Raw genomic sequence first — 11,314 nt, forward strand, 5'->3', positions numbered from 1 at the left:
CGAGGCCACGCTGAGCGGCTCAGCGCCGTCTCCACACACACCAGCTCGGCCTCCGGCGGCGAGGAGCGGCCATATGCCGCCGAGCAAGCCCACAGGTGTGTTAAAAAAAAAAAAAAAAAAAAAAAAAAGGAAAAAAAAAGGACAAAAATCATGGTTCTTTGTGGCGTTGAGTAAACAAACCGACAGTGGGCGGCGGCCAAGAGTTCAGCGTCCAATCAGCAGAGTCCCAAAGTTCCGAGTCCAGGAGTCCGACAGACGACAGGAAGAACGGCGGGGGAATGTTTCATAGCACTTTATTGTTTCACTTTTCATCAGCAATGGAAAAATAGAACCTTTTACAAATGTCTTCAATTCACTGAATGTTTCAAACAAGCAAAAATGGTGTGAGACCCGTTCCCAAAAAAACACGAGCCGCCCGCCTGCCTGCCTGCCTGCCTGCCTGCCCGCAGTGCTCGCCGTCCCCGTTTGGCACTCCTCCGCACGCTGCCCCGCTTTCGTTCTGAGGGAATTTAGTGCTGCCGTTGATTGGACGAGAGCGTGGGAAACTGAGCGGGCGGCGGCGGCGCTCGCCGTCTCGTCTCCTCCGACGATTTAGTGACGAGTTTTAGGAAAAAAAAAAAAAAAAAGTAAAAAGAAAAATAAGAGCCAAAAAAAAAAAAAAAAACTTTCCACAGAAGAAGTTGTCGTCCACCGAGTCGCTCGGCTCGCCGCTCACTCCCAGAAAGTCCGGTTTCGTCAGGTTTGTCATCCCCTCCTCCCCCGGCACGGCGGGGGGGCGGCGAGGCCGTGACGCCTCTGTGATGTCGTAGGAGAGCCCAGCTACACGGCGAGAGAGGTGGATTGTGGGAGGACGTTGTTTGTTTGGAGGGGTGGGGAGTCAGAGTCCTGTCCTGGGGGGGAGGAGGGGAGGGAGGGGGGGATGTCATGGTCTCTCGCTCGCTCGCTCACACGCGTCTCTCTCTCTCTCTCTCTCTCACTCGCTCTCTCTCTCTCACACAGACATTCATCAGCTCAAACGCTCTGCGACCGACAAACAACACGAGCTCGTTCCAGTCGGATGTCTCAGATTCTCTACAAACTGTGTGCTGCCACGGCAACCATCTGAAACACAGGGGGGAGGGGTGGGGGTGGGGGGGTACAGTTAGGACGAATTCAGCCTTCCTTTGACTGTATGGCACGGCTTTAAGCTCCGCCCCTCAGAATGATGTCACTTCCTGTTATGAACCACAACATAAAACCTTGGATCCTCCAGAATGACAGTGATCCCAAACACACCAGCGGGCAAAGTGTCTGTAGTATGACCATTGATGGCAGTGACAAAGTATTGAACTGAACTCTTGTAAATGACCGAATGCTTATTTCCCACCATAAATTCTTTCAAAATCCCACAATTTTGATTGTGATTTCCTGGATTTTTTTCCCCCACATTCTGTCACACAGTTCAAGCGTGGCTCTGATGAACATTACAAACCTCTGTCTTCATTTTGAGTGGAAGAAGTTGAACGATCGGCTGATAAATGCAGCGTCGAAGAAGACTGGCCCAAACGGAAACCAGGAGATGCCACCGGCGTAAAGTGAACTCCGCCCATCGGAATGTAAACTCTCGCATTCATTTTGTTTAAATAATCAGGAAATAGTTTAAACATTTGTTTTTCCAGGTCAAGGCACAGCAAGGGAAACTGTTTTCTGAAATGAAACTCAAAGTCATGAATATGCATCCTAACACTCCAAAATCACAACTGAGGGGAACTGAGAATCATGGGAGATTGATGATGTCATCCAAAATGGCCGCCCCGTGACTCTTGCATGAATGACTTGTTTTCAGTGTTACTACTTTGTGTGAGAAACGGCAGCTTTAAAAATTTACACGCAAAAAGCAAACATGAACGGCGACCGCCTGCAACGCCGGAACCTGGTTTTTAACAGGAAGTGATGTCAGAGAGGGAGGAAGTGTGTGTGTGTGAGCAAGAGAAGGGGATCTCAGAGAGTGTGTTATCCATCACTCTGTCAGAGTGGTGCATGATTTCTCATCACAGAGCCGTGTGTGTGTGTGTGTGTGTGTGTGTGTGTGTTCTGACCAGGCCTGGCTCTTCAGCTTGCGCAGCTCCTTGGTGGCCCAGGTGGCCAGGGTCTTGGTCTTGTTGGTTTTGGAGCGCCGGCCCTCCGTCAGCAGGTCGTTGATGAGCGGCCGGACCTCCACCAGCTTCATCACGTCTTTACCGAACGCTGTGCACAGGTCGCTGAACGCAACACAACACGTCGTTAACACACGCGTACACACACGCACCGGGCAGACTGTGTGTGCAGAGGATCTTTCACAGAAGCTCAGAGAGCGAGCGTGTGTGTGTGTGTGTGAGAGAGTGTGTGTGTGTGTCTCAGAAGCTGTCGTCCATCACTCAGTCAGCGTGGTGCATGATTTCTCCTCACAGACCGACACACACACTCGGGCAGACACACACGCACCCCCTGAGACCGTGGACCTCCCTCCTCTTCCTCACCCGATGAGTCCCACTGCGTTGGCCACCACCCCGTCCGAGTGGTCCTCGTCCTCCGCTATGTGGTGGATGAAGGACAGGATGAACTCCACCCGGGGCTGGACCAGCATCACGTCCGCTGAGAAAGAAAAACACGGCTTTAAAGACACTGTCAAGAGCAGTTCATACTGTGTGTGTGTGTGTGTGTGTGTGTGTGTGTGTGTGTCGGGTCCCGCAAAAACCCCAGCGCTGTGAGTGTGTCTGGGTTCAGACTGCAGCTCTGAGGGTGAAACAGACCCGTTGATCTGCGACGTCGTAAAATCCTCCTGATACGCTGCACACAGGAAGAGGAACCGACGTCGCCTGATGGCACAGCGCGTGTCTGTGTGTGTGTGTGTGTGTGTGTGTCTCTTACGGTGGACGTTCTCCTGGTCTCCCTTCAGGCCCTGGATGATGCCGGTGTACGCCTCCAGGCAGCCCTCCCTCAGCTCGTTCAGGTAGTCCACCATGTCGTAGTCCGTCTGCAACGGGAGCACGGTCAGAGCAAAGAGCAAACATGAGTAGAACGCTGGAACCGGGTTTTTAACAGGAAGTGATGTCAGAGAGGGAGGAAGTGTGTGTGTGTGATGGAGAGAGGATCTCAGAGAGTGTGTTATCCATCACTCTGTCAGAGTGGTGCATGATTTCTCATCACAGAGCTGTGTGTGTGTGTGTGTGTGTGTGTGTGTGTGTGTGTGTGTGTGTGTGTGTGTGTGTGTGTGTGTGTGTGTGTGTGTGTGTGTGTGTGTGTGTGTGTGTGCGCGCGTGTGCGTGTGTACCTTGTCGACCTGGGCCTGGGAGGCCTGCTGCAGTGTGTCCAACACGATATCCAGATACTTCTTGAACTCCCCTCCGATGGCCAGAGCGATGTCTCCAAACGCAGAGAGGATCTGAGGCTTCACCGACCGGTGCACGTTCTCATTCTACACACACACGCACACACACACACACAAGCTTGAGCAACTCCAGTGAGTCCAGTTCAGGCAGGTTTCCTGGTCAGCAGTGTAGAAAACATCCAGCAGCTTCTGTGAGCCGCGGCGTCTCAGATAAACAGTTGGGACATCACTGCGTCAGCGTGGTGCATGGTTTATCATCACCGACCAATCACAGGCCGGGCGGCGGCGCCGGTCCTCACCCCGAGGTTCTCCAGCAGCAGCTGCATGATCTCGTCACAGTAAGGCAGGATGTTGGACATCAGAGCTCTGCACAGGTCGCACACCAGACCCACCGCAGCCAGACACACCTGGAACACCAACGACCCGAGGTTCATTCACCGTTTGGTTTATCAAACCGAGTTGCCTTTGATTGCAAAGTCAAAGTGACAGTTTGTTCTTGTCATTGAGCATCCTCAATCCAACACAGCTTGAAATCAGAAAAGCACTGGAACAGCACAGAGCTCAGCTGTAGGTGATTATTAGTCAACAGTTGCAGTCAGATTATATTTTGGTTGTACAGCTCTGCTCAAACTTACTTCCTGTTTGTGGAAGAAAAACATAAAAAGAAAAGGAAAAAGGAGCAGACCTGTTGGAAACGTATCAAAGCCAAATGATTTCTTAACCAAAGAAACCGAAAGTTCACCCAAAAGAAACCCTCAACAGTTCCACATGTCGGCTGTCATGAGACGAGACTGGCAGCAGGGGGCGCCCCTCCTACCTGATACTCGGCGTAGTTCTTCAGCCCGATACCCAGGAAAGGTTTGAAGGCATCCATGTATTTCTGGAAGTCGCTGCCCAGAACTGTGAGAGGAAAGAGAGAAAGCGACATTCAGCAGAGATGTTGATACATCAGAAACTTCTGCACTGAACACCACGCCGCATTTTCTCACTGCATTTATAAAAAAAGTTGCACGTTACAAAACTTGATTCTTCAGCATCTTTCATTCCTGTGTTCACAGACATCATTTTCAAGATGTTGCCGCATTAAAGCAAAACCTTTCTGAAATGAAAACACATAAACGCTGCCCGGTGTCTCGCTGCGTCGGGTTAAAAGGATTCATCTCAACTCGTCAGTCCAGAAGCACGGCGGGAATTCCTCATTTTCAATCCAGTACATTCAAACATGAGTCACTGAGTGGCGTTCCACAGAGCTCTGCTGTGGGGACACTGCGGTTCCGGTTCAGAAACCCGTCGGTACCTTCGACCAGCGTGGAAACGGCCATCAGGGCGTCCTCCTGCACGCCCCCGGAGCCCGCTGTGCTCTGAAACATCCGCAGGAGGGACGCCATCACCACGTCGGAGATCTGCAGGGCGTCCTGGTGCTGCACCTTCCTCAGCACGTTCTGCACACACACACGCAGACACACACACACACACACACACACACACACGCGCGTTCAGAGACGTTCAGGCAGACGGTCACAGCCTGGCGTCCTTCACCTGCTCCGGCGAGCGCTCTCACCTGTAAAGTGGCGCACAGCAGCGACTGCAGGTCGTTGAACTGAATCCGGTCTGATGTGCTCTGAATGTGCGACTGTAGAAACACAAACTCACAACGTGAACTCCTGCCGCTCCTCAACCGTCCATTACTACACTGACAGAAAAGCTCCATGTGCTCCACCCTACCTCCATCTGCAGGACCTGCTGCAGCCTCTCCATGATGACCAGCGTGGTCTTCTGGACCGCCGGGTAGCAGTCCTTGGCGCTGTTCTTCACAATCTCCATCAGAGCCTCGTAGGCGGCCGAGCGCAGGTTGTTCTGGTGCCCGTCGGGCCTGAAACACACTGGACGTCAGCGAGGCGCCGCGGCGGGCGGCGGGAGGAGGGCGGAGCGAGGGCGCCACCTGTCTGTCGTCTCCAGCAGCTTCTGGACAATGATCTCGAAGGACGAGGACAGGCAGTAGGTGCTGGGCTCCTCCTGGTCCTCCGCCGCGTCCGTGGCCTCGTACGCCGCCTCCGCCAGAGAGGAGAAGGCCTGGGGGGGCGGAGACACGGCGGTACTGAGCGCGCTCGCACACGCACGGCCGCCCCGCCCCCTCCTGGCCCTCCCGGACTCACCCAGCACACGTTGGACGCCACCCGGGGCTCCGCCCCCAGGCCCTCGATCAGGCACTGCAGCAGCGGCGCCAGGTACACCTCGTTAATGGCCGCCTCCGGCAGCAGCTCGCAGATGCGGCCCACCGTCCACGCCGTGGTGTCCCTCACCACCACGCTGGGGTCCTTCATCAGCTCGATCAGGGTGGGCATCGCCTGCGGGGGGGAGGGGGAGGGGCTTTCGGTTAACCGGCTGAGCGACGGCTGGAAGCGAGCAGTTTAAACAGACCGACACCGGCCGGGTCGGAGCCAGCGACCTGCTGAACCAGCGGCTTGAGCTGGTTGAGCTCGGGTCCCTCCAGGATGGAGCCGAACGCCATGATGGAGGCGTCGCGGTAGCGCCAGTCCGGGTGCTTGATGTGCTCTTTGATGAAGGGCAGCACGTGCGGCACCACGTCGTCCTCGCAGCAGGTGGCGAGCAGCATCAGGCACACGCCGGCCGCTTTGCAGGGGTTCCAGTCGTCGTCGTCGTCGTTCTCGTCCTGCGGAGGTGGAGACGGGCGGTCAGGCGTGCGGGCGTGGCGGCGGAGCGGCTCGACGCGGCGGCGGCGGCACTACCTGCTTGGTGAGCGTGTGGGTGAGGATGGGGACCAGGTACTGCAGGGCCCCCTTGGCGTAGAATTTACTGGTGTGCTCCGGGGGCCGGCCCTGCTCCGAGGCCTGCCGAACACAGAGGCGGCAAAAACAGTGAGGCGGCGGCGCCGGCGCTAAAGGTCGAAGATCAGAAGCGGCGGCCGGACCTCTGAGGCCTCGATGGCGAGATCCATCTCCTCGTCGCAGACGTTGGACCAGAACTCGATGCCCTGCAGCGCCACCTCGTCGATGTCGCTCTTCATGGCCTCGATGGTGATCTGACAGGGAGACGGGACAGCGGCGTGAATTTCAGCCCCGTCTCTCGGGAGGAAGGCGAGCGCGAGCGACGGCGGCTCACCGCGAACAGCGCCGGGCCCATGTACGTCTCCATGTACTGATAGTAGAGCGACATGATCTTCACCAGGTTCTGGAGGGCGGCGACTCGCACCTGAAAGCAGCGGACATGTGAGCCGAGGGAGCGGCGCCCGGCGGGCGGGAGAGCGGGAGAGCGGCAGGCGGCGGCGGCGGGACTCACCCTGGTGTCCGGACACTGCGTGGCCTCACACACCACCTGCATGATGAAGTGTCGCTCCGTCTGCAAACACAAACACGGTTAGACGCTCTGCCGGCGTTACGGTGGGGCGGGGCCTGGCGGCAGTGGGGGGCGGAGCCTACGCTTCAGTACCTCCTTGTCGAAGTTGGCCTTGGTGAACTCCAGCGAGTTGAGCAGCGCGTTGGTGGCGGCCAGCTTCACGTTGTTGCTGGGCTCCTCCTTCCTCATGCCCTGGATGATGGCCGTCAGGATCTGGTTGGCGTTCTCCTGCAGCTGCTCGGGGTCCTGAAGGAGCAAGTTTCACTGAAGCTCAGAACTCAACAGAACCCTGAGAACCGTCACGGCTGCGGTTCAAGTCCCGCCGCCTCCCAGCACACACTACACCGGGGGACTCACGATGTCCTGGCAGATGTATCCGATGGCCTCCAGCGTGGACTCCTTCATGTGCTCGGTGCTGGACGGGTCGGTGACGTTGGCGACCAGCTGCGGGATCAGTTCGGGCCACTGGTTGACGGGGATCTCCGCGCAGGCGATGCCGGCGACGCACTGCGAGGCCGAGCTGGGCCGGTACGTCTCCGTGCCCAGAGTCTGTAAGACCTGCCGGACCGGAACGCGGTCACGCGTTAGAACCAGCGGCGGACCAGAGACGGTGACGGGGAGGAGGCGGGGCTTACGTAGTTCTTGATCTCTCGACGGGCGTTGGCGTCGATGGCGAGCCATCTCTGCTGGTACTGCGTCTTCACGTCGGGATCTTTGGACGTGAGGGAATTCTTCACCTGCAGGCCGGCGGCCACACGAGCCACCTGGGTGTTCCCGGGGTTCGCCAAGACCCGAGACAACTCCACCAGGAAGGTGGGCTGAGGACAGACGGGGGAGAGAGTGTGAAGGCGTGCTCTTCAGACCTGACAGCATCATGGGAAGTTTTTCTTCAGCTAAAACTCATGATGGATGCAAGAAATAAAGATGCTCTCAACAATCAGTGTATCGACTTTCATACAAACACTCTAATAGACTGCCTGACTGGACGAAACAGACATTTGTTTTAGCCTATTTTAAACATGGAGTGTGAAGCTCTTAATCACAACAATCGCCTCTGCTTTGCTGCTCTCACCAGCGGTGGGCGGCTGTTAGACAGCGAATGTGTCCAGGAGTCAATCACTGATATTCCTTCTCTGTTTAATCGTTAACAGACCGGCGGTAATACTGTCAGGACTTCCTGCTGGTGTCTGTAAAACCACCGAGCGAGGACTGATCCTGAACCAGACAGATACACAAACTCAGTCTATTTCAGAATTTCCCCCCTGGTTGGATCTGTCAGCCTCATCCTGTGTTTACACCCAAATGCTGCATGCAAAACAGAAACAGTGACACAACGAAGCTGTGAGTTCTGAACACAACACAGCTCAGCACAGGGCCTAAAATCTACGTTGCAGTGTAATCTGAACCATGTGCAGCAGCGGTTTAGATCGGGATATTTTGTTCTCTTCTGCATGTACACCAAAATTACCCTTTCTGAGAATACTCACATACCCAGATATATTGCAGCAAAATAATCTCTTCAAAAAAGTAAATAATTTCACTTTGACAACATTTACTCTGCAAAATTAATTGTGAAGAAATAACCTTCCAAGTCATTTTTTGGGATGTGCAATGGACGGCATTTGCAAAATCCATCAACCGCTGATTATTACACGAATGTGCCTCTAGAAAGTGCTTGTAAAATATCAGTCTGCTGGTGGTTACCTTTTCACTTTCCACCTGACTGGGTGTTGATGGAGGATGCAGTTTTTGCCTCAACATTACGTCACATCGGTCTTTCTACCAGCACATCCTACCCCTCTGGTTTAAACTCCATGCAATGCTTTCAGTCACATCAGGCGCAGCTTGATGACATCCTCAACATGCACCGTCATGGTCGGCCTGCTGAATCAAAATCTCTGCTGTTTCATCTTTACTCGGTGAATCAGCACAACCTGATGTGAGCCATCACTTCATTTACAACCCATTTTTTAATTAACTTTCCCTCTCGCCATGAAAAAACTTCTGCCAAGAAGAGAACAACATCAGATCCATCAGTTTGATTCAGTCTATAAGTTTCACAAAACCAAAACCCACCAAGCTTTGTCTCAACTATTAAACTGAAAACAGCCAGAACTCTAAACCACGCAACTTGCGTTGGTCTGTTTACAGGCGGAAACTCAAAGACAAGAAGAGGAACCTGTGAGACCTTACAGTCACTGTTCATCTAAAAAGGCAAGCCAAAGCTGCCGGATGCTCACATCCACTAATGTCCACATCAGAACACACTAACCCAGAGTCAACAGATTTAATCGGAGCACTCTGCAAAATATTCAAGTTCCTTTCAGCATTCCAGCAATCCATTGCAAACAACCTCAACAAGCCAAGGCACTGGTGGGGAAATGCCTGTAATTTACATACTCTGACAATCACATATAAAATATTGAGGAAAAACTTAAAATTGTGGTTACAGAAGGATTCTGATTATGTGATGAATGAGTCAGATTCTCCTGCAGATCGAGGAATCTCAACTGAGATTTTCTAGTATGAGATGAGGAAATCAGAGCGAGAGAGAGAGAGAGACTGGGGGAGGAGGGGGAGGCAGAAAAGCCGGCTGGGCTCCAACAGCTCTGCGGGCCGCCGTCTGCCCGCCTCCGTGCAGCTGCCGCCCGGTCCCCCTCGCCCTCCTGTCCGCCCCGGGGCCCCGGACACCTCCACACTCACCAGGTTCTCGATGGCCGCCTGCTCCAGAAACTTCTGAGCCGCCTCCAGTTCATTCCGATCTGAGGGGGGGAGGGAGCGGGGAGGAGGGAGGGGGGAGGAGGGGGAGGCAGAGGTTATTCAATGTAACGCTAGCTGACAGTTAGCACGGCGGGGCTAGCTCCAGCGGCTGACCCGAGTGGTCCAACCGGTTCAACCGCCGCTCCGCACCAATCACACCGACTTGTTGTTGTTATTGTTGTCCCGATCGGGTGTGACATCTGTCCGATCGCTCCCCGGGGCTCACGGCGGCTTCGGCCGCGGCGGCAGTGTGCACGTTAGCCGCCGTAAGGCGGCGGCAGCAGCGCCGGCTAGCACGCTAAGCGGGACACGTTTTGAGCGACACAAAGTTTTCCGGTCGGACGGTAGTCCGGGCCAAACCGCGCTAACTTCGCTCAAAGCGACGAGGCGGGTGTGGCCTCTCGCCCGGGACCACTTTCCTGACCCCTCGGCGTTTCTTAAGTGACGTTAGCCGGGACAGGGTTGAGAGAAGGCGGCCGACAGTTTGAATGATAGCCGTTAGCGCGCTAACGGGCTAGCGGAGAGGCTACATCAGGCATGGGCAGGGTCGAGCCTCCGGAGCGGCTGCATGGAGCCCGCACCACCGCCTCTGACGAGGCGATCTGGCACCAAAGTGAAGTGACAGCCGGTTAACCACTCAGCCGAGCGCACTGCGGGGGGAATCCACGCCGGGAGACTGTGACATAAACCCGGCATAGTGCGAAGTCAGCAGCGGCGTCAGGCCGTGGCGTTAGCACGGCTAGCACGGCGAGCTAGCAGCCCGCTCCCCGCTTCAAACTTTCACCGGTTCATCTGGGCAGGCTGCCGCTGCATCGACACGGCGGGCGCCGCCCAGGCGGGCTGCCCCGCCATCCAGCCGTGCAGTGAGCGCTCCGTGCGGCTCACTTCTCACCTGGAGAGACGGTTTTTTCAAGGATAGTGATGAGCTCCATTCCGTCCCGCGGCTGCCTCTCGTCTTCGCTCGGACACTTTCGGCCGCCTGTCGGCTTCACTCGGACGGGTTCGGTTGCCGCGCAGCGCCCACAGCCGGATTATTTTCTTCCACGGATCTCGGTCGGTGCCGGGCACGGGGCGGGTTCGCTGGGCGCGGAGGGTCCCTCGGTGGTCCGGGGAGAGGTTCACGGTGCCGGTAAGCAGACTCGCGTCTCGAGATTCAGCGCCGCCCGATCATCGCGTGCTGTCGGGAGGGAAAGGGCCGCGCGCTTCTCTCCCGCGGAGGGATATCTGACGTAATGACGCCGGAAGCGCGGCGTGCTGCCTTCAGGGACTGTTGGAAAAAATGTCAACAGCTGGGAGCAGGAATACATTGAAGTTACTGTATTCCAGTTAAATAATCTGCATGTCATTTATTATAAAACTAGACCATTCATTCGAGTATGATTAAAAGTAGTGTTAAAAGTAGATATTTTTCTCTTTATCTAAGTTCATATGACGGTACTGTGGACACCAAACACCAAACCTGAGAAAGATAGAATGTCAGTGACACATAATAGTGAAACATCACTGTATACAGAGAGAGAGTGAAAAGAAAGAGAGAAAGAAGCACCTGTAGGTCTCCCACTGCAGTCTAAACCTGTAACAGTAGGACTAGAAAGCAGCCTGAACCAGCCCAGCATGCAAATTTGATGAAAAAGAGAAGTCATAACCCTAACTGCCAAAGTAGAGACTGTGTAATATGGGACAAACAACTATTTAAAGTATTATGGAGCCTGGTTGTAGGCGGGCGGCTGTGGTTCAGTGGGGAGAGCAGTCGTCTCAACAATCGGGAGGTTGTGAGTTCAATTCCCATCCCCCCCTGTCTGCATGTCGAAGTGTCCTTGGGGAAGACACTGCACCCTGAAATGCCCC

The 11,314-nt window shown here is 54.9% G+C and overlaps 1 protein-coding gene and 1 non-coding gene across 4 annotated transcripts; both read right to left on the minus strand.

The window, feature by feature from the left end:
- Nucleotides 1-100: 100 nt before the first annotated feature.
- On the minus strand, nt 101-10,688 carry kpnb1 (karyopherin (importin) beta 1). Of its 3 annotated transcripts, none has more exons than XR_003931311.1 (22): nt 10,359-10,688; nt 9,410-9,468; nt 7,342-7,524; nt 7,064-7,264; nt 6,800-6,952; nt 6,650-6,709; nt 6,473-6,562; nt 6,282-6,392; nt 6,100-6,201; nt 5,799-6,023; nt 5,506-5,697; nt 5,292-5,422; nt 5,075-5,222; nt 4,911-4,982; nt 4,647-4,791; nt 4,167-4,249; nt 3,649-3,756; nt 3,293-3,436; nt 2,890-2,995; nt 2,499-2,613; nt 1,472-2,240; nt 101-1,101 (listed from the first exon to the last, which is right to left on the minus strand). XR_003931311.1 is itself a non-coding variant. In XM_030088951.1 (22 exons), coding segments are annotated over exons 1-22 (2,631 nt in total). In that variant the 5' UTR covers nt 10,399-10,687; the 3' UTR covers nt 101-1,100. The 3 variants fall into 3 exon arrangements, 2 of the variants coding, with proteins under 2 accessions (XP_029944811.1, XP_029944810.1); XM_030088951.1 differs by having other exon boundaries at nt 2,079-2,240; nt 10,359-10,687; XM_030088950.1 differs by having other exon boundaries at nt 101-2,240.
- Nucleotides 2,695-2,836, minus strand: LOC115387808 (small nucleolar RNA SNORA79). Its single transcript, XR_003931424.1, has one exon. It is a non-coding gene; the product is annotated as a small nucleolar RNA SNORA79 (small nucleolar RNA).
- Nucleotides 10,689-11,314: the final 626 nt, after the last annotated feature.

This window comes from Salarias fasciatus, chromosome 4 (assembly GCF_902148845.1).
Source record: "Salarias fasciatus chromosome 4, fSalaFa1.1, whole genome shotgun sequence".
In the NCBI taxonomy this organism is placed as follows: domain Eukaryota; kingdom Metazoa; phylum Chordata; class Actinopteri; order Blenniiformes; family Blenniidae; genus Salarias; species Salarias fasciatus.

Coding starts and splice junctions, on each gene's coding strand:
- kpnb1 (XM_030088950.1), bottom strand. CDS start 10,398: ATGGAGCTCATCACTATCCTTGAAAAAACCGTCTCTCCAG. Junction 6,393..6,472: donor TGGGCCCGGCGCTGTTCGCG/GTGAGCCGCCGT, acceptor TCTCCCTGTCAG/ATCACCATCGAGGCCATGAA. Junction 5,423..5,505: donor TGGCGTCCAACGTGTGCTGG/GTGAGTCCGGGA, acceptor CCGCCCCCCCAG/GCCTTCTCCTCTCTGGCGGA.